The sequence below is a fragment of the Triticum urartu genome, chromosome 5A (genome assembly GCF_056163025.1).
Source record: "Triticum urartu cultivar PI428250 chromosome 5A, HENAU_Tu73, whole genome shotgun sequence".
Classification (NCBI taxonomy): Eukaryota; Viridiplantae; Streptophyta; class Magnoliopsida; order Poales; family Poaceae; genus Triticum; species Triticum urartu.
This window is the reverse complement of record NC_141877.1, coordinates 433,561,041-433,582,172: the sequence shown is the minus strand read 5'-3', so window position 1 is coordinate 433,582,172 and position 21,132 is coordinate 433,561,041. Positions and strand designations below refer to the sequence as shown.

The following is a 21,132-nucleotide window of genomic DNA, read 5'->3' as shown; positions in this document are numbered from 1 at the left end:
TGTCGTCTGCGATGGTTTTAGGGCCATGGTGGTGTGGTGGATCTCGGCCCTTGTCGGGGAAGGGCTTTGTTTTCAGTTGTTCCTTCGTATTTTGTTAGAGTTTGTGTCCTATTCAAGAAGACGAGACGATAGCAGCTCCCTGAAGATGGAATAAGGTTCTCCCAGCCTGCCCTCCCGATGGTGTGTCTAGCATCATCGATGGGCATGTGGAGGTGTGTCTCCGGCGGATCTGTCCTTGCTGGATATGCTCGGATCTGATCATAGTTCGTCCATGTTCATGCGTTTTCAGGTTGGATCCTTTCGATCTACTCTACTCTCTTCATCGGCGAGGGAGGGGCAATGACGGCGGCGCGTCTTTAGCTCGCTTCAGTGCTTGTAGTCGTCGCTAGATGATCTACGGATCTGGATGTAATTTTTATTATTTAAGATGTTTGTTGTAGTGCCATGATTGCAGATGAATATATCGGAAGTTTTCTTGAAAAATAAATAAGAGAAAAGAAAAAAGAAGAAGAACACGGAAGCTAATGAGGATGGAGAATAGGCATCTTCTGGGCGAGGTACCGTCGACGAGGACAACCGGTCGAGTGGCCACGTATCTGTCCATAACACAAGAGTAAAGTAAAATACACCTAAAAACATCCTAGTCGGCCATGGCACAAGAGCTGCACGTGAAAACTTAATGCACGAGGCAGGTAGGAGTTAGCGGGCACCGCATAATCGCCTAGGGCACGCAGCGCACACGTAGACGATCTCAACCGTGTACGTGGCTCTCAGCGGAGCACGGCTCATTCATGCATATCACTTCTCAACAATTACTGCCCATGCGGAGCATCGTCTCCTATAAATTGGGGCCATATATACGAGTCTTGTTCCTGTGCGTTTTCGCAGCAGGGAAGGCAGCCATGGAGAGCAAGCATTTCAAGAGCGTGATCATGTGTGCACTCATACTGATACTGGGACTGCTTGTCCAGGGACAAATCCAAGTAGCAGAGGGCAAGAGCTGCTGCAGAGACACCAGGTCAAGAAACTGTTACAACGTGTGCCTTCTTGTGCACCCCAGTACTCCCTGCTCAAAAATGTGTGGCTGTGTGCTCACAAGGGACAGCACAAGCCCCAGGGAATACCCTAAGCTCAACCTTCTCCCCAGTTCAGCTGGTACGTGAACCCAAGCCACCCTTCCTGTTTTCTCTACATCATTTTGCTCCCAGATGCATAGAAATTGCAATTAACGGCTGGTTGACTAATGCTTGCTCCTGCTGTTGCGGAAGAAGAACCAGACGCCATTGAGTACTGCAAATTAGGATGTAGGCTCTCAGTCTGTGACAACGTCAATTCAGGTAGTATCTGAATTAACTCATCATCTGTATATATAACTTTCAATTTATCATAAGAGGGAAAAGTTTTTTTTCGGTTTGGAATGAGCATTGCACATATCTTGATCTTGTCATCAGCTGAGCTTGGCGAAGACACGAAAGTCGGCGTGGGGCGCTGCGGCGATGCGTGCGGCCGGTTCTGCAACGATGCCACCAACATTGCATCCGTCGATGCTTGATCATGTATGAGCATGCGCTGAGGTCCCGATCGTCTTCCCGGTGGCTTACCTTCTTCGTTGTTGCCGGTGCCTCACAAGTTATCTAGTTCTTGCTTTAGCTATGATGTGTTAGGCTTTGCTTCCAACTACTGTATGATGTGTCTGAAGTGTTGTGTGGGTGCTCTGCTTTTATTTTGGGATCTTGCACGATCCTTTGAGGTGCTGGGCTGGGGTTCGTCGTAATCCCCGGTCATGTAAGATAGTATGTCGTGTGTGGGGTAACAAAAACCCTAGTAGTAGCTGTGAACCTTGGTTTCTCTTAGCAAAATCGGAGAGGGGGGCCTCTCTTTTGATCAAGAAAATAAAATGCACCGAGATCCCACGTCAATCTTTTATTTATATCTGTACATACTTGAGGAAGATCCGCCGCGAGTTCCATAATTTACTTCGTTCATACTCAGTAGAGGAGCACTTCTAAACCTTATCTTCTACTCCCTCCGTTCACTATTAAGATATTTTGGATATTTCAATATGGACTACATATGGACTGAAATGAGTGAATAAATACACTAAAAAAGTTAGAACATCCTATAATGGGGAACGGAGGGGGTAGTATTTAGTAAACCGAAGAGGCTCCGGTGATTGCCTGAACTTATTATATGTTTCTACATCGGCCACAAAGCCACATCATCTTGCGCTGCCCAGCTTAGATCACAGGGAGCACCAAAACTATTATCAACACTAGCACCATGGCAGCACCAGCCATTCCTCCGAAATACTTCGCTCACGGTTCCTGCATCGACTTCGTCGTACAGAATCGCACAGCGTCAGAGACTGCGAGGAATATATGACTGCTTCCAATGTGCTCGGTGAGCTTGGATGCTTGCAGTTTTTCTATGACGACGGAACCAGGATTCGACAGAATGAGCTGCCAAAATACACAACAATACAAACAACATTATCAGTGGCCCAGCAAAACAAGATTATAGTTTCTCTGAAAGTCTATGTAGCTTGAATGGGTGTACCTGCATATCTCTTTTCTGAAGATTCTTGTATAGATCTTCAAGAGCGTGTATGCCACTTGTATCGATGTCGATAACGGCTGCACCAGCATTTTCACCGGACTGCATGAGTACAATGATTGGAAAAAAAAAATAGCTTGAAATTTCTCAGACTAACATATAATTCTACTCACGCGACATTTCCACGATCAAGGAACTGATTTTAGGCAATCCCAGTGCTTTAGCTCTATCTTCTTCGTCTGTCAGCCACCTAAGAATTCTGCCATGGAGCACAAGATATCAGGCCTATGAGGCTGAAATTACTGAATTCATGTATATTTTACCATTCTTCAAATTCAAAACATATTGTGTGATAAATTTACCATCTTTACCTTTCTCGGACGTAATTAGAGTTGGAAAAATAAATAGCAGAATCAACCCTCACAATCACCACCCCGGGAGTAAGTTTTGCTTCTGGATACTGGCTGATGTTCCTGTATATTGTGGTGCCGGGAAGGTTTCCAAGTAGGGCTGTCCTTGGCCTTGTTACTTGAAGAAGTATTTTGGCAAATGAGATTGCTACCTGGTAATATCCAGAAAAAACAAGTAATTTCTAGTTATGTCTCCACAAAAAGACATGAACATATTATTACGCTTCATCAAAGATAATGCATTGGTCCTTACAGCAATCAAGAGGCCAATCTCAACGGATACAAAAACAACACCGAAAAATGCTCCCATGCAAGCAATGAAGTCCAATTTGTCAACTTTCCATATGAGAATTGCTGCTTCATAGTCCACAAGGCCGATCACCGCAGAAATGATGATCGACCCTAGGATTGCATTCGGTGTGTATTTGAATAGCGGTGTGATGACCAACAAGGTAAGAAGAACCACCACTGACATAACCACATTGGATACAGGAGTCTTGCAGCCAGCCATGAAGTTAACTGCCGAACGTGAGAAAGAACCTGAAAAAAGAAAATACAGGATATAGATTTTGGCGCTGTATTTTCCAGACAGTTTACTGTCAGCTCTGTTCGGCAAAAAGGGTGGAGCTACCTGTTGTGACATAGCAAGATGTCATTGATCCTACTATGTTCATGGTTCCAAGTGCTACCATCTCCTTGTTTCCATCTAGCTGGTAGTCCTTCATAGCAGCAAATGTCCTTCCAATAGCTACAGCTTCCTGATGAAGTAGACACACACAGATTGATGAGAAATCTGGAGATGCACATGACAGGAAAAACAAATATGTGTCCATATCAGCATACATACTGTCAAACCAACTATGCCGCAAACAACACCGATCTTGAAACCTTTTGCAACAAACGGACCGGTGAAATAAATCATGTGTACTGATGATGGGTTGATTCCCTGTTCAATGTGCTTTACCTGATGACCAAGTGACAACAAATTTTTCATCCATGAAAAACAGTGTATGGTCCACACAACTGAGCCTGAATTGTACTAACTTAGTCACTTACTATCTGAACACCTTGCTTGTCGGCACGAGTAATGTATACAAAAAATGTTGCTAGAATCACTGAAATTATAGGAGCAATAGCTGGCACCCAGAAAAGCTTCCTTTTCTTCTTTCCCTGTGTAAATGGAACATCCTTAGTGGATAAGTAATTTTTTAAATGTTAAATGTGTTGTAAACATACAAGGAAAAAGAAATTCTTACGATGTACTTCGCAAACAGAAGGAAAACCAGGAAAGATACGCCAATCACAATTGTCTGCCAGTTCCACTGCATATACAACCATCTCCTTGTCAGTTCTTTAGGTAACTCAGACAGAAAGTAGTACTATCTTTAGCCTATGCTAATCCCTTCCCGGCGCAGGAAGATCCAGAAAAAAGAGGGAAACAAATTCACCTCCCAGCTTCCAAATGAATATAACAAATGAGCTCCAAACATCCAAAAACAATTCAGCACTTGCAAAAATATTTTTTTCCCCACATAAGTTAACTCCATATCAACACGGCATGACATACTTTTACTAATAACGAAAATATTTTTAAGTTCTAGGAATTACAAAGATGCTTTTATAATCCCAGAAAATGCAGCGCATGATGTTCTGACCAAGATATAAAATCGATATGTTACTGTTAAGTACTGAAATACATACCCCGTGATGAACTGATCTCCAGACAGATTCCATAACAGAAACTATGTCGGTTTTCCTTGTAAAGTTTGCGATACCCAACACGTATTTCAGCTGCTGCAGGGCAATAGTAATGGCAGCTCCCCCCATGAATCCGACAATTGCAGCATGTGACAAGAACTCTATAAGGAACCCTAACCTGACAAAATAAATACCAACTCTTAGTCCAACACGTCGACACTACATGCAAGCTTTTAGTATATGTTTGCATATACCTTAGAAATCCTAAGGCTGCTTGAGTGATGCCAGCGAAGAAGGTTGCCGTGAAAGCGAGGCGCATGTATTCCTCCTTGTTTTTGACATGGTCAACCTCAGCTTGTAGAAGTGAACCTATCAAAAGAGAAACCACGGCAACCGGGCCAATCGCTATATCCCTTGAGCTACCCATTGCAGCATAGATCAATGGGGGAATGAAGCTGGAGTCTGAAACCAACTAACAAAAGTAAATTATGATAGCAAAACAAGCTTAAATGTTTCACATCAAATCTCCACAACAGAGTCAAGAGGAGGAACTTACAAAGCCCATACTGCGGATCCAAATTAGCAAGCTTCGAATAGCCAATGTCCTATTAGAGTCCAATATTCGGTGTCAGGCACAGTTTAAGTGGCCAAAGCCAAGGTGGACTAGTCATCCTTGATGATACCTGAGGAATGCAGAGGCTTGCGATGGTCAATCCGGCAATCAGATCGCCTTTGAACTTGTTGAGACTGTAATCCCTACCCCACCCAAATATTGGAAACAAGAACTCCAGCCCCATCATGAACCTCCTCGGTCCGGATTGGCCCTTGTACTGACGCAGCGGGTTGTCGTGGAAGAAAGTCTCTCTCAATGTTTCTGTAAATTCTGTGGCCAAGTTCTTGGGAGGGGGATAGCCCACTTTGTACACCAGCGGTGCTTGAGATGGGTCATTGGAGGGTGTCTGTGTGGTGATGCTAGGTTCATCTGCTGCCTCGTCAGATATATGATGAACCATCTCTGCTACTGGAACAACCTTTTGTTATCCTGGAGAAACAGTTGAATTAATTTTAGTAGACGGTTCTAAAAAAAATAGCTGGAGAGGGCATGAAGGGTAGACGTTTACAGTACTCCAACATTGCAAATATAACCATAAAAACACCACCTAAATGACGTCATGAAGCGATGGTCTACTTTGGAACAATGGACGATGCAACCGCTATATCACACAAAAGTTGGTCAATCAAACAGAAATGTTCCCAGAAAATGGAATAAAAATGGCATACTACGTTGCTGCCCTCGCCCCTCATATAGTTGTACAATATTAATTATGTATTCTCATCCCAGATTGGCCCTTGTGCTTCCCTTTTCATCGATATTTATAATGTTTAAGAGTTTTATCTTTTTTTCTGAACATAGGATGCTTTTTTTAAGCTGTTTTATAATTATTAATTTTTTTTGTAGCTGACATAGCTAGGTTGAATTTGAGCCTTAAATTTTATATATCGCTAGTAAACTGACAAGTATATAAATTTTGTCGTGACTAATTTTCGTAGTAGAAAGAGATTGAATCAGCAATGTTGGAGTACAGACTATCCTGAATTTTCGTTTTGGGAGAAATATAGGTGATGGTTATTAAAGATGAACATGTACCTTGAGCTCAGACCACTAGCAGGCAAAACAGTGAATCGATTTTATGATATCTTCAAAATAGAATAATCTATTTGATATTTGATGCTCGCTCTTATATAGAACAACCATCTGTTTCTCTCAACTGTCCCATTCTAACCGTAAAAGGATAAAAGAAAAGGTAGACTGTTCTTTCTTGTAAGCACAAGACTTTGCGGTGTTGGTCTGAAAGTCCAAGTGGGCTTATTCAAAAAGCAATAATTGGTGCAGGAAGTTCCAACTATTCTCTTTGAATCCTGACCCAATGGTAATAAATGAGCAACTAATAATATTAATAAAAGCCAAATGAGTCAAGTTTGTGCCTAGGCTGAGATAGACCAACTAAGATGACAGAAAATACTCCATACTGTACATCTGTAGAATTCTCCAAATCAAAGCTGAGACGAAGAGCAGACAGATAGACAGAGGCAGTTGTTTCCAAGTGAAGGGATTGATTTATTATTATCTAATATAACTAAAGAATACTACTACTACAAAATTCGGCAACCTTAATCTTCTTACTTACATGAGCAGTGACGGGTCCCAATTGCTAAGAAAGAAGCTCTAACCACATTTATTTTCAGAAAACCTAAGTAGTAATATTTTCTGTAGAATTTTCATTCTCGGCCAGTTTCATTAGGCTGCGGATGGAACCAAGCACGCTTGGTCGCAGCTTACTTGCATGATTCAAAGATAATAATGGTGGACTGTTGTTTCTTGTACTAAGCACAAGACTTTCCGGTGTTGGTCTGAAAGTCCAAGCAGGCTTGTTCAAAAAGCAATAATTGGTGCAGAAAGTTCCAACTATTCGCTTTGAATCCTGACCCAGTGGTAACAGATGAGCAACTAATACTATTAATAAAGCCAAATGAGTCAAGTTTGTGCCTAGGCTGAGATAGTCCAACTAAGATGTCAGAAGATACTCCATACATCTGTAGAATTCTCCAAATCAAAGCTGAGACGAAGAACAGACAGATGAACAAAGGCAGTTGTTTCCAAGTGAAGGGATTGATATATTATAATCCAAAGAACACTGCAAATTTGACAACCTTAATCTTCTTACTTATCATGAGCAGTGACTGATCATCATTCCACCTAAAACGGGTCCCAATTGCTAAGAAAGAAGCTCTTGCCACATTTATTTTCAGAAAACCTAACTAGTAGTAATATTTTCAGAACAAATTTTCATTTTCGGCCAGTTTCATTGGGCTGCGGATGGAACCAAGGAACACTTCGTCGCAGCTTACGGGATGCTAATGACGAGCCGACTGAAAATTCCGCGAGACATTCAATCAGTTAATTACGAAGCATTACTCGCTGACACACAAAAGGTATCGGTGAATTGCCGGTTTCTCATCCATAAAAAAAGAGATGGATACACTGCTGATTTCCGAGCAGAGGAACTGACGGCTAACAAAAATCGACAGCCGCGGCCGTAACAGACGAAATGCGACGAGTTGTACGGAAATGAAGAACCAAGAACGACTGAAGGGGAGGGGAGAAGATGTTCATGGATCAGAATCATCGGATGAAGGGATTTTACCGGGTATACAGTGGTTCCTGTGATCGGTGGGTGGAGCCGCCGCGCGCTCAGGGTTCACCGGCCCACGAATGGCGCATCCCTCTCGGCGTTGGCGCGGCGAGAGCGGATATATATGCCGTCTGGAGGCACCAGGAGGATCCGCCTGCCGGGGAAACAGACGCGCCCAACGGACAAAAGAGCGGCAATGGAAGGTAGCGCGATCTCTGCTGGCAGTTGTTTATACCACGGAGTCGGGAGACGAGGGAGGACGGCGATGTGGACGTGCCGAACCAAAATGCCTGCCTGAGAAGTCGCTGCCGAACCAAAATGGCTGGGAAGTCACGGCGGGCTCCACGGCCGTGGAACCGGAGCCGTCCTACGCGCGGGGGGGCAGGGCCGCGCCGGTCGGTCAACGGCACCGCGGTCAGGGTCTACGGGGACCGACGGCGGCGAGGGAAGGGTGATGGGTTTCAGTGTTTTGGACCGTGGAATAGTGGTCGGGACGACGAGAGGTGAAGTGAACCGCGTGTGGGGCGGGGTGTTGGAATGGTCCGTCCAAGGGTGTAGCTTTCGCCCGTACGTGTGGGGCGCGGCTGGGAGTTTGCCAGGACGGGAAGGGAATCCGTCTGTGTACATTTCAACCTGGTGGGCCGTCCGGGATGGGGAGAGGTGGACAAATGGTTGAGATGTTTCCTCCTCTCGCTTCTTTCGTTTTTTTTACGCATATACACACGCATATACTCGTCCTTATGAAGACACACACGCATATTCTATCTCCATGAGCATCTCCAAAAGACTGAGCTGACATATCATCTTTAGATTTACGAAGTCACCGTAAGCGCCTCGTCGTCGACGGGAACGTCTCCTCCCACTGAATGCGCATCACCGGAAATCCTGAAATAAATCCAGAAATAAATGCGAGCACCGGGATTTGAACCCTGGTGGGCTGGGGATACCACAGTCCCTCTAACCATCCAACCATAGGTTGGTTCGCCGTTTCAAAATAATTGAAGTTTCGTGTTTGTTTTAAGTCAAACTTCGCTAAGTTTGATCGGAGTTTATATATACAAAAATATATCAACATCTATAACCCTAGATTTGTCACATTAGATTCGTTATGAAATGTACTTATTATGACGTTGAATAACTTAGAGAAAAATATACTTTTCGTCCCTTAACTCTTGGCAGAGTCTAGATTTGGTTCCTCAACTCCGAAACCAAACAACTTGCACCCTGAACTATTAAAACCGGACAAGGTTCGTCCCTGGACACGGTTTTGACCGGTTTTGGTGCTGACTTTTGCCGGTTTTGACCGTGTTTTGACTCAAATTCACGTACTTTCTTCAAATCCGTTTATTTTATTCAGGTCTGCATACCATTTTCAAGTGCTTTTTTTCCAATTCTGTGTACTTTCTGTAAAAGTTCATGAATTTGAAAAAGTACACGAATTTGAAAGCAGTACACGAACATGAAAAAAGTACGCGGATTTAAGAAAAATACGCGAACTAGAAAAAGTATGCGGGTTTGGAAAATTATGTGAACTTGAAAAAGTACGTGGATTTGAAAATAGTGCGGATTTCAAAAAGGTATGTAAATTTGAAATTTTACGCAAACGTGAAAAGTACAGAGATTTGAAAAAGGTACATGAATTCAAAAGATTCACATATTTGAAAGATATACACGTATTTAAGTTAGCACCGGTCAAAATCGGGGTGAGCCATCACCAAAACCGCTCAAAATCGAGACCAGGGATGAATCTTGTCCGGTTTCAGTAGTTGGGGGTGCAAGTTGTCCGGTTTCAAAGATGAGGGACCAAATCTAGACTTGGACAAAAGTTAAGGGACGAAAAGTATACTTTTCTCAATAACTTATTTTGGGACGGAGGGAGTATATATTAGCTAAATATACCCGTGTGTTGCAACGAGGCAACTTTATTATAGTAGTTCAACGTAGGAGCATTTTAATTGGGTTGATGCTGAGATATGTGGTGGGGAGGGATTCCATGTATAGTTAAAGGTAATGAAAGATATGATGTGATTGAGATTGTGTATGTGCAACCATGTGAGTTAATTTTGTTGTTTGCTTGCAAGGATTTCTTGCTACTGACAATTTGTTTGATTTATGTTGATTGCTTTGCAAGCGATTTCTTTCCCCAAAACAAGGAGGTGGGGCGGCGGTTTGAAAAAGAATTAATAGGGGTTATCGTGTGGTTTGAAAAAAAAATCAATGAGAGGGGACACATATCGATGGAAGGGATGGAAGCGAAACCAACAAACTCTTCTTTAGTACTTCCTCCGTTCGAAATTAGTTACTTCCTCCGTTCGAAATTAGTTGAGCTCAAACAGATGTATCTACCAATTCCGGACGGAGGAAGTAGTATTTATATATTTGACATTATAGATCTTAGCACATTTTCCCATAAAATTTTGTCAAACTGTAATTAGTTTAACATAAGACAATCCTAAAACTTCAATTACTTCGACACAGAAGGAGTATTCTACATGAGTGTGTGAATGACAAACTCAGCTTCTTTCAAAATAGTTAGGATATATTTCTTATTATATATTCTACAAGAATGTATGAATAATATTCCTCTTTCGAGAAATAGTTTTCAAGATGGCACCATGGATAAATAGTTAAGATATATCCTCCTTTATGCTTTGACATAATGATGCATTTACCAATTCATATGTGCTAAATAATTATGAAGAAATTTCAGATTATGCAAAGTAATCAATAGAATTTATTGTCTTTTGTGCCTCTTGCGTGAAAGTACAACTATGTTTCCTCAAAAGTGAAGCACGATATTGTGCTTCTCGCATGAAAGCACAAACCATGCTTTCCAAAAATGAAACACAGATAGTACAGTTTTGAAACACAGGTTAGTATAGCTTTGAAGCATGACCAGTAGACTTTTGAAGGACGAATCTAGTTTTAAAGATCTTAACACAAGAAATGAAATGGCAGAAATGGTTGGTGATTTGGACGCACGGTTAGAGAGATAAATCATTTTGAAAAATCAAATATATGAAAGTTTTTACCTCTGTGCAAGTCGTCAAACACCTTGAAGTTGCACAACGAAAGGGGTGGCGCAGCCGAACGGCAGGGAGAAGGCGTGGGGTTGCAGCGAAGCATGGGGGGTGGGGGTGTGTGTGTGTGGGGGGGGGGGGTCTAAAAATGGCTCAACGGAGGCGACCGGATCTAAATTGAGGCAGTCTAGGTGATGAAGATGGCACCCAAAGGCGACAGTGTGGGAATGTGGATGGTGGCAAAAGGGGGCGCTCGCCCTAAAATGTCCATGACGTCAATATTTGGGCAGATGGAGAACACGTTATATCATGTCGCGCAACGTCCAAATATGAAGATTCACGGATTGGATTTAAAGCATACTAAAAGTACTATATAGCGATTGAGGACAGGATGACAACTATGTTAGACTTGTCTTTTCAGTCAAAATCATTGTATTAACAATTACAATTACATGATGATTGTGAAATAATATGTGGTTGAATGGTTAGGATGACAGTGGTATCGTCAGCCTACCACGATTCAAGTGCTAGACTTGACATTGGTGCTTACATTTCTCTTAATTTGTTTCAGGCCTTCCGACGTTTCGCGTTCAGTGAGAGAAGACTTTTCGGTCGTCTACAAAGGCGTATGTGACGGTTTTCTCAATCTCAAAATGATATGTTATCTCAATCTCGAGGGTGTTTATAGGGACAGGGTATGCGTATATGTGTTTATAGGGGTGAGTGTATGAGTGTTTGCGTGTTAAAACGATAATTCTGTTTCCTCTGCCTCCCGCAGCGCCGTCGTCGGTCTATCTCGTCCCCGGTTGCCTTAAGGCATGGCGGCGCGGTGGATCCCGGCCCTTGCCGGCGGGAGGGCTCTGTTTTCAAATGTTTATTCAAGTTTTGTTAGGGTTCGTGTCCTATTCAGAAAGACGAGACGACGGAAGCTCTTTGAAGATCCCGGTGGTGTGTCTAGCATTATTGGGAGGCGTGTGAAGATGTCCTTAATAGATTTGCTCGGATCTAATCGTACTTCATTTATGTTTGTGTGTTTTCATATTGGATCCTTCTGATCTACGCTACTCTTCATCAGCGCTAGTTGTCGTTCTACTACGCCGGTCCTATGAGGCCTCTTGCATGCTAGACTAACGGCATCGAGCCAGTTTTTTTTCTTTTAAAGAAAAAACCGGCATCGAGCTTTTTTTGAAAAACTGCATCGAGCTGAATCTGGCCTGAATCTGCTGAATGCTCCTTGCCCAACCGCATCAACGAGCTCGCCGAGAAAACCCAGGCAGTCAAATTCCCAGTCGAACAGGAGCAGAGCAGCACAGATTTGCCGCCTCGCCAATGCCAACCCCATGCCACTCTCGCCACCACTCCGCCTCATCCTCTCCTCCCGCCGCCGGCCCCTCGCCACGCGCCACCGCTGCCTGTCCTCCGCCGCCGCCGCCGTAGCCGCTGCCACCCCAGCCACCTCAAGGGACCGCGCCGCCCACCTCGCCGCCGCCGTCCACGGCTCGGCCGCGGCCAAGAACTTCGCGCACGCCATCCGTTTGACGAAATCCCTCGTCCAGGCCTCCTCCCCCGGCGCGCGCCGGGGCGCTGCCGCCTTCTCCGCGCTCGCCTCCAGCTCCACCTCCCCTGGCCCCGCGCTCGGGGTGCTCGTCATCGCTCTCTCCCAGATGGCGCTCCACGACGAGGCGCTGTCCGTCTTCCACCGCCTGCCGACGCTGCCGGCGCTGCCCGCCTGCAACGCGGTCCTCGACGTGCTGGTGAGAGCCCACAGGTTCGACCGCGTCTGGAAGCTGTTCGACGAAATGCTGAGCCGGGGGATGGCGCCGACCGTGGTGACGTACAACACGCTCATCAACGCGTGCCGGCATGAGGGCGCTGTGGCCAAGGCTCGGGAGGTCTGGAAGCAGATGGCGGCGAGACGGATTGGTCCAAATGTGGTCACTTACTCGACGATGATATCCGCACTCTGTGACGAGGGCTGCATCGCCGAGGCTGAGCGGCTGTTCCTTACCATGAAGCAAACAGGGATGCGACCCAACCATTACACATACAATGCACTGATGAGCAGCCACTGCAAGAGAGATGGTGTCAAGAGGGCACTCACGTTGTACCAGGAACTGCTGAAGAGTGGTCTCGTTCCCAATGCTGTGATCTTTACAACGCTGATTGACGGTTTCTTCCAGGTGAACAGAATAAGTGATGCGAAAAATATTTTTCTTGACATGCACAGGTATGGAGTTGCTCCCACCGTGCCCGTGTACAACAGCTTGATTGATGGAGCTTTCAGGTCTGGTGATTCACAAGAAGCATTAACAGTTTATGAGGACATGGCTCGCCTAGGTTTGTGCCCAGATGAGTTCACCTGCAGCATAATTGTAAGAGGCCTCTGTTCGGGAGGTCAAGTGCAGGTAGCGGCCAGGTTTCTTGAAGCAATGCAGCAATCTGGTGTTTATCTTAATGCTGCTGCATACAACGCGCTAATTGATGAGTACTGCAAGAATGGAGATCTAGCTGAAGCCCTGGCAACATGCACAATAATGAGTGAGGTTGGAATTGAGCCAAATGTGGTGACCTACTCCTCCTTGATAGATGGGCATTCAAAGAAAGGGAAGATGGAAATAGCAATGGCTATATACACGGAGATGATAGCCAAAGGGGTTGAACCTAATGTGTTGACATACACGGCTCTGATTCATGGCCATGCCAAGGATGGTGACATCAATGCTGCTTTTAGGTTACAGAAGGAGATGGCGGAGAAAGGCATTTCTCCAAATTCAGTCACAGTGTCGGTTCTTGTTGATGGTCTCTGCAGAGAGAATAGGATTCAAGATGCAGTCATGATCTTCATGAAGCACTCAGGGCAGAAGAAGCATGCTGACATTCGTACCTGTTTATCGAACTCCACAACTGAGGAAGACCATTCAATCCCAAACAGTGTGACATACATGACCTTGATATATGGTCTTTATTTAGATGGCCAATACCGTGAAGCTGGTAAGTTCTTCTCTTGCATGAGAGAATCTGGTATGGTGCCTGATAGCTTCACTTACTCACTACTGATCCGTGGACAGTGCATGCTTGGCTATGTCTTGAATGCCATGATGCTCTATGCTGATATGGTTAAAGTCGGTGTTAAACCCATGACAGTCTGTCCTGACATTTGGTCAAGGGATGCATCAAATGATCTCAAAACTGTTGAAACATAAGTGTTGGCTCATCTGACTAGAATCAAGGCTTGAGAGAACTTTCACAGAAGCCCAGTTCACAGATCGCGAACCCCGTGACTTGTCAGTCACACAATGAAGAACCATTCTGCTACATCTGGGACAGAACTGAGGGCTTGCCATCTCAATAGCCCTTCACATATGAGTTTCAACGAAGGTTTTTTTTTGGAGAAAATGAACCTGCTTCTCAAGGTAAATGAAGGTTCAGCCAATTTCACATTAATTTGGATCATTTTGGACCACCAGCTCTGTAAATGGAAACTAAGGGAAGTCCTGTACCTTATAGATGATATGTTGATTAATAGAAGCTGCACAAGATGATTATAAGCTTTCTCAAAGAAACACAGATGGCTATAATGAACAGAGCTTCAGAGTTGAAGCCCAGCTGTAGCAAATGACCGATTGACAGTAATGCGATCTAGCACGCTAAACCGCTTCTGTGCTGGTTGATATACAAATTGCTTGTGTTCTGAGCTAGCCGAGTTCGGAGTAGAGACGGAGATGCAAGTGTGCAGCACATGCTGCACTAGGACTATAATGGACGATATGATCCATATCACCTTAGTCAGATAATTTGTACAGCTTCGCTGCTGATAGTCAAATTTGCTGCCACATGCGAGATGTGAAAGATGGTCTCCTATATTTATGAGATTATTAATGAAGTTATGTAGTGCCTGATAGAATTATCATTGACAATCTTGTATTTGTTTGAAATTTGAATGTTGATAGTGATTTGATAAAAAAATCACTCTGTTTTATTGATTATGGCACAGAAATCAGTTTTTAATCGCACTTGTTAATAATGTGTGAACCCATCTTTTTCTTTTCTTTTCAAATTAGTCTGGTGTTGCAAAAATAGGATGGTACAATCTGTCCCTAGGACTCCCAGAAAATAATGTCACCATTGTCACCAATAAAACCAAGATCCTTGAGCCTCCTTTCCTGGTAGTACTCAAGGTCATCTAATTCTTGCTCCCTCTCCTTGAAAATATCATTGATTTGCTCCAGTACTTTCTTTTCACCCACTCTCACTTCAATGGCAATTTGCTGTCTTGATTGCAGATCTTCTCTCTCCAATAGCTCTTCATCCTGAATATTTTATGCATGTTTTATCAGACTAATCAGGAGGTAACCAACAAATAAGATGAAAGTGAATAGCATTCTTTTTTTAGCAGGCTCACCTCTTCTATGGTGGTGTGGTAAGCAGCAAGAGCAGATTTGCAGGCATTCTGGATGACTTGGCATATTGATTCCTCGTTGTCACGGCTCACAGGCAGTTCAAGGTGCTCCCAAACTTTATTTCTAAAGAGGGCTTCCAAGAGAAATGCGTCTGTTCCCCCAAGACAAAGTAATCGTAGGTACGTAATCATTTGAGGAGGAAGAGATTCACCGAGGACGACATCGAAGTATGCGGTCTCCCCCATTCCGTTTAGCTCTGCAATGTCAAGTTTGTCTTCATAGAAGGGATCAGATTCAGAGATCTCCAGCGTCAGAGTATACGAGTCCCTTGACGAGTTTTCTTCAGTGAACCCATAGTCAAGTGCCAATTCAGCATTACTCTTGTCCAGGTCATACTGAACATATATCTGTCAACGTATATCATTAAAACTGCTGGTTATGAAAGATCTTGGCAAATACAGTATTACATTACATATAACAAAAGTAATATAAGTTGATGCATGCCTGTTCTCCAGATTTAACCTCCATTGGCGTTCGCAAAGAGAACACAGTATCCCTGCCTAAAAAGCCCTTTCCTTTGATCTCCCAACAGGATTCTTTTGAGGTAATATCACCATTGTGATTTATCTGATTTGGCAAAGTACCAAAATGATTATAACTGAATAATATTCAGAATTGCATCATGTATTGAGGAAAAACGCATAGGCAAGTAATCTCTAACAAAAAATATATTCCAACAGGTAGCATGACAACTTAATCACTAAAATTACAAGGATGCCCATTGACACAAGGAGAATTGACTGGGAGCCTTTTGAATAATCAACGTCAGACCAATGTAGGCATGTTTTGAGTTCAGAGATCTTACCAGATCAGCAAATGGTATGAGGGCAAGCTTATCTCCACGGAGCTCAGGGAAAACCCTTGATCTTAGTACTCCGAATGCCCATAGAAAATCATCAAATGTTATAGTACCAGGGAAAAGGTCTTTATTCGCGTTTATGATCTCAGCTTCAACATTATCGAATTCGCTTTGCACGTACTCTTTCACACCCGTCGTTGTGCTCAGCAATTGTGTTCCTGAAAAGCAAAGGACAAAAGCATACAAAGTTAATTACAACTCCATCAGGTAACTACTAATCCACAAAAGATCGAAGATCGAGTTTCGACGGCGAAGGCATGGAATTTTGCACTGCACGCTCACCTTGTATCTCCAAGAGCTCTTCTTCTGACCTGCACTGGAGGCACGAAGCAACCACTCGAAAGCATCAGAACGCGCAATACGAGGCCGTGCAGAAGCAGCAAAGACATTTCATCAAACACATCAGCGTCACCTCACCAGAAGATGGTGGAGTCGGTCTGGCGCGGGAGGATGGCGAGGTAGGGCGCCCACAGCGAGTCCCCTCCGCGCGCAGCCTCCCTGAGGATGAGCAGCGAGACGGAGACCCACGGGCGGAGGTCCCCGGCGCTGCCGCAGACGCGGCCGAGGTCGGAGGCGGCGACGGCGTCCGCGTCCAACCAGAGCTTCTTGGGCACCTCGGCGACGACCTCGCCGCGGGGCAGGTCCCGCGCCGCCACGAGGCCGAGGCCCTCCGGCACGACCGCCGGAGCCACCGAGCCCGTGTCTGCACCCTGGGAAGAGAGCCAGCGACGGAAGTTCTGCAGCGCGGCGTCCGAGGGCGCGGACACCGCCGTCGCCGCTGCCGCCGATGCCCTTGTGGCTGCGGCGGCCGCGCGCGGGAGCAGGTGGAGGAGGGGCCTCGGCCTCCTGGAGAAGCGGAGGACGGGAGGGGGTCCGTGGCCGGAGAGGAGCCGAGGCGGGAGGACGAGGTGGTGGAGAGCTGCCATGGCGCGCGGGGAGGAGACGGGCACCGCGACGTGGGTTGCGGAGGTCGGAGGATGTGACTGTTTGGATTGGGAAACGACGACCGTTGGTTTTGTTGTGTAAATGGCGGGAGTGGATACGATTAGTGCTGGGCCCGAGCTGCAGTGTGATCAACTAATAACAGCATTTTGCACCTTTTTACCACTTCTATGTTAGCTACTCCTCCATTCCAAAATAAGTTTCTCAATTTTAATATAATTTTATATTAAAATTAGTACAAAGTTGAGATACTTAGCCCTGTTCGGCAAATTGCAGCGGAGCGGAGCCGGTGGAGCACCCCTTCCAACCACTCCTCAAATTAGAACTAGATCCTGCTCCACTCCGGCGTGGAGTTGAAGAGTGGAGAAAGTCCGAAGAGCCCCTTATTTTGGGACAAAGGGAGTATTTTTTTTGATGTGTATGTTAGCTAATTATTGGACCTGTATGTAAGTTGTCTTATTTTTTCTTCTTCCGTGCAAGTCACATTTCGTCGGAGCTTCTTCCTCTTGCTGTCATCAATCCTCGCCCTCCCGTCGCCCTTCGAAGTGGGTTGGGCAGTCTGTCAACGGCGATGTCGCGCGTGCCTCGCCTTCTCCAAGCTGCTAGCTCCACCGGTTTGCCACCGCCCTTGGCCATCACTCTAAGTGTGACCTTTTCTCCGGTGCCAGCAAGCCCCCTATACATGTCACCCATCAACCTCTGACTCCCCTCGTCGACGTTGTTACAGTTGTATCTATGTCGGCTCCAGGTCGCTCCAACTCTGCATCGCTAGGACGTTGCTGCCACTAGCGTCGCCCCCATCTCCGCCTCCGCCTGTGTCCTGTCATCTTCTCCTACAAGTGAAATCGACCGATGCAAGTTTCATTTTCAGACAAGCAAATGCCTTAATTATTTTTTTTGATTTTTTTAGATAATGTGCGCATTGTAGACCCATATGACTACCGACTACTCCCTCCGTCTAGGTGTACAAGTCACCTTATGAAAACCAAATAATCCCAAAACACTTAGGCGCGATGCATTAACTCTCACCTTGTTTTTTGTTTCTTGGCATATCAACCAATAAGATATGTGGGGCGTACATGCTTTCAATGACTCGAGACTATCAAACACGACATGCATTGTTTAGTTCATTGCATGCAATGCTATTAATTAGCAAATAAACATTAAATTCTCATAAATAGTCAGTCTCATGCCAATAAAAGCGTTGTCTCGACTGTAAGTAGAAAAATAAATTATTTTCAAGACACACATCGTTAAGCGTGTGTTCCTAACTACCAAACCAATGGTTGGCTCTAATTTGAAGGTTTTTCATCTCGAAACATCCACAAAGTTATGATTTCAGTTGACACTTTGCCTCCCTATATTCGAAGGAAAAATACATGGGGTAGTTACCTCATGTCCTATATACTACCGTGTGTTGTATATAAAATACTTTATACAAAATTTAATTTGGCTCCCAGGTGCACATGCTCTTGCTCGCAAAAATTATTTTTGAAATGTCAAAAAAATCAACAAAAATTCTATGTGGAACTTTGCATATGTTAATGACTCTTCTCCATACAGCAAACTAAATCTTTATATCATGTGCCAAAAGAAAATAATTCGTTCATCTCTACTCCTAATGGAGCAGTTGGTAGTCTCGTTTCCAGGTTTTTTTTCGTCCCACCACTTTCGTCCGGTTTTTTTCGTAGGTTAACCGTCGTAGATTTTTTTCGTCGCCTCCCCCACTTCATCGGTTTATTTTCACTTCACTCTCTCACACAACGAAAAAAATGAACGGATCAGAACTTTCCATACTGACGCAAATTATTTAGTAATGTCTTTATGTAAAAGAATCAATCACAATCAATCTCTAAAGATCAAATCTAAATTAATTAATCTTCATAACGTTTGTTTCCTTCCGAATCACGTCCATAACTTTTCTTCCTTGTTTGGGCAGAAACTGTTTGGTAGCAGAGATTAGGAAGCTTCCTATGAGTGTAGTAATAGGAAGTATTCTTTTTCTTGATGATTCGTTTCCATACTGACGCAAATTATTTAGTAATGTCTTTATGTAAAAGAATCAATCACAATCAATCTCTAAAGATCAAATCTAAATTAATTAATCTTCATAATGTTTGTTTCCTTCTGAATCACGTCCATAACTTTCCTTCCTTGTTTGGGCAGAAACTGTTTGGTAGCAGAGATTAGGAAGCTTCCTATGAGTGTAGTAATAGGAAGTATTCTTTTTCTTGATGATTCGTTGCCATGCATGATGATAGTAAATTAGGCCAACATTCACCACTATTTATCAACGTCATCAATCGTATCCATTCCTACCAGTTTTAAGGAAATCTGCTCGCTATGTCTTTTTTAAGGAGATCCGCTCGCTAAGTCGTCGTCGCACGTTATTTTCACAAGCAATTCCCCTAAAAAAAGGCGTGGGTATTGGTAGTTGAACGCCCGCTAGGTTTTCCGCCTGTCCCATCCTCGCGCTGTGCCGCCGCCACCCGCCGAATTTCCAGCCGCCCGAGCCCGTTAACTTCACCAGCCATCGGGTCGACTGCCCCCGCCCCAAACCCCCATCCCCGAGCACTAGCTATCGTCGCGTTGCCGCCCCAAGCTCCACGCCACCGGGAACGAATCAAGCGCCGTCCCGACACCGCCGTCGCCGGCCCAGCACCTCCAGCCTTGCATGGACAGCTTCAATGTGCAGTCTCCCTTGCTGCCTCACCTTCTGCCAGCGCATGCAGCGGCGGGGTTGGACGCGTGCGTGCTTGCTAGCTTGCTCTCCGTGCGTACGTACTTGCTCTGCGTGCGTCGCACCGGCCAATGCGCATGATGCGTGTGTGCCTGCTTTTCTGTATGTGTATGCCAGCGTGATGCGTGTGTGCGTTGCTGTGTGTGTATGATATAGATGGCCCGAGTGTGTGCATGATGTGCTCTGCTCTCTGCTGATCTATGTGTTGGTGCTCCTGCTATATGTTCATGCCATATAAATGAAATTTCTGTTAATCTTCTGACATGTTGAGTTGGTTCCCTCTGTCTTCTGAGGGGGTGAATGCAAAGCAGTCTATTAAGCCAGGCACTATTGCTGAGCTAAATTGACAAAAAAAATTGGTAGTCATAGTTGTAGTTTAAGTAGTAGCGAGTTGTCTGATATGTATAAAGAGCCCGTTGCAACTGAGCCCGTTGCTAAATTGACAAAAAAGGTTGCCAGTGTCACTTGATATGTATGAGAATATTAAACGTATTATTAACATGATTAATATTGAACTCTTAAAGTTAATGTGGCCCGTTGCAACGCACGGGCGTTCTTCTAGTTATTAGTAGTACATCACTAGACTTTTATTATTTAGTAGTAATAATGTACGTGCAATGCACGTTTATATTAGGTAGGATATTAGTTGCACGTTATATTAGGTAAGATATATCTGTTGCATGTTGGTATTTGGTAAGATATCAATTACTTTTTCTGGGAATAGTAGGATATTAATTACATGACAGATTTCAAAGGATAGCATTGAGTCAAAACATGTTTATAACCAATGATAGTGATGGGTAATTAAAGCGTTAAACATGTTTGGTGCTCAACCTTGAAGCGATTTGAACCGCTAGATAACATGATTTGACGGTCAATTAAAGCGTTAAACGTGTTTGGTGCTCAACCTTGAAGCGATTTGAACCGCTAGCTAACATGATTTGACGGTTGAGATGGTTTGGATCTGCCCATTTGAGTCTTTTTATATTGGTATAGATATAGATTTATTTTGACACTTTTCCTATTAACTACTAGGATGAACATGTTTTTTCTTGGTAAGGAATGCATTCATTGCACATGCACCAGTAGTTACGGCAAGGAGGCGAGAAGAATGTGGTTGGGCGGGATAAAACCAATGTGATCCGTTTATTCATTTTCATACAGAACTTGTTTTCGCTAGCTGTGCAAATGCAACTTAGTTTGACATTGTAATGTAGAGCGAACATGCTTCTCCTATACCAAGTGGCGTTGCAAGA

The 21,132-nt window shown here is 44.3% G+C and overlaps 4 protein-coding genes across 5 annotated transcripts; 2 read left to right on the top strand and 2 right to left on the bottom strand.

Annotated features, from left to right (window-relative positions):
• Positions 1-846: 846 nt before the first annotated feature.
• Positions 847-1,898, top strand: LOC125509478 (putative leaf thionin). Of its 2 annotated transcripts, none has more exons than XM_048674464.2 (3): positions 847-1,155; positions 1,272-1,337; positions 1,452-1,898. In XM_048674464.2, the coding sequence occupies exons 1-3, from the start codon at positions 903-905 to the stop codon at positions 1,550-1,552; spliced, it is 420 nt and encodes a 139-aa protein (XP_048530421.2). In that variant the 5' UTR covers positions 847-902; the 3' UTR covers positions 1,553-1,898. The 2 variants fall into 2 exon arrangements, with proteins under 2 accessions (XP_048530421.2, XP_087382451.1); XM_087526325.1 differs by having other exon boundaries at positions 1,269-1,337.
• A 176-nt stretch (positions 1,899-2,074) lies between these two features.
• Positions 2,075-8,345, bottom strand: LOC125509476 (sulfate transporter 1.2). Its single transcript, XM_048674462.2, has 14 exons — positions 7,868-8,345; positions 5,345-5,703; positions 5,218-5,266; positions 4,916-5,123; positions 4,665-4,839; positions 4,220-4,285; positions 4,020-4,133; positions 3,811-3,927; positions 3,595-3,721; positions 3,217-3,503; positions 2,925-3,115; positions 2,727-2,812; positions 2,557-2,633; positions 2,075-2,459 (listed from the first exon to the last, which is right to left on the bottom strand). The coding sequence occupies exons 2-14, from the start codon at positions 5,672-5,674 to the stop codon at positions 2,316-2,318; spliced, it is 1,971 nt and encodes a 656-aa protein (XP_048530419.1). The 5' UTR covers positions 5,675-5,703; positions 7,868-8,345; the 3' UTR covers positions 2,075-2,315.
• Positions 8,346-12,072: 3,727 nt separating this feature from the next.
• Positions 12,073-14,792, top strand: LOC125509473 (uncharacterized). Its single transcript, XM_048674459.2, has one exon. It carries the CDS (start codon positions 12,216-12,218, stop codon positions 14,076-14,078), a length of 1,863 nt encoding a protein of 620 aa, XP_048530416.2. The 5' UTR covers positions 12,073-12,215; the 3' UTR covers positions 14,079-14,792.
• Positions 14,793-14,896: 104 nt separating this feature from the next.
• LSMT-L (Rubisco methyltransferase family protein) lies at positions 14,897-17,197 on the bottom strand. Its single transcript, XM_048674461.2, has 6 exons — positions 16,612-17,197; positions 16,477-16,505; positions 16,141-16,352; positions 15,780-15,902; positions 15,278-15,682; positions 14,897-15,185 (listed from the first exon to the last, which is right to left on the bottom strand). Exons 1-6 carry the CDS (start codon positions 17,118-17,120, stop codon positions 14,973-14,975), a joined length of 1,491 nt encoding a protein of 496 aa, XP_048530418.1. The 5' UTR covers positions 17,121-17,197; the 3' UTR covers positions 14,897-14,972.
• Positions 17,198-21,132: the final 3,935 nt, after the last annotated feature.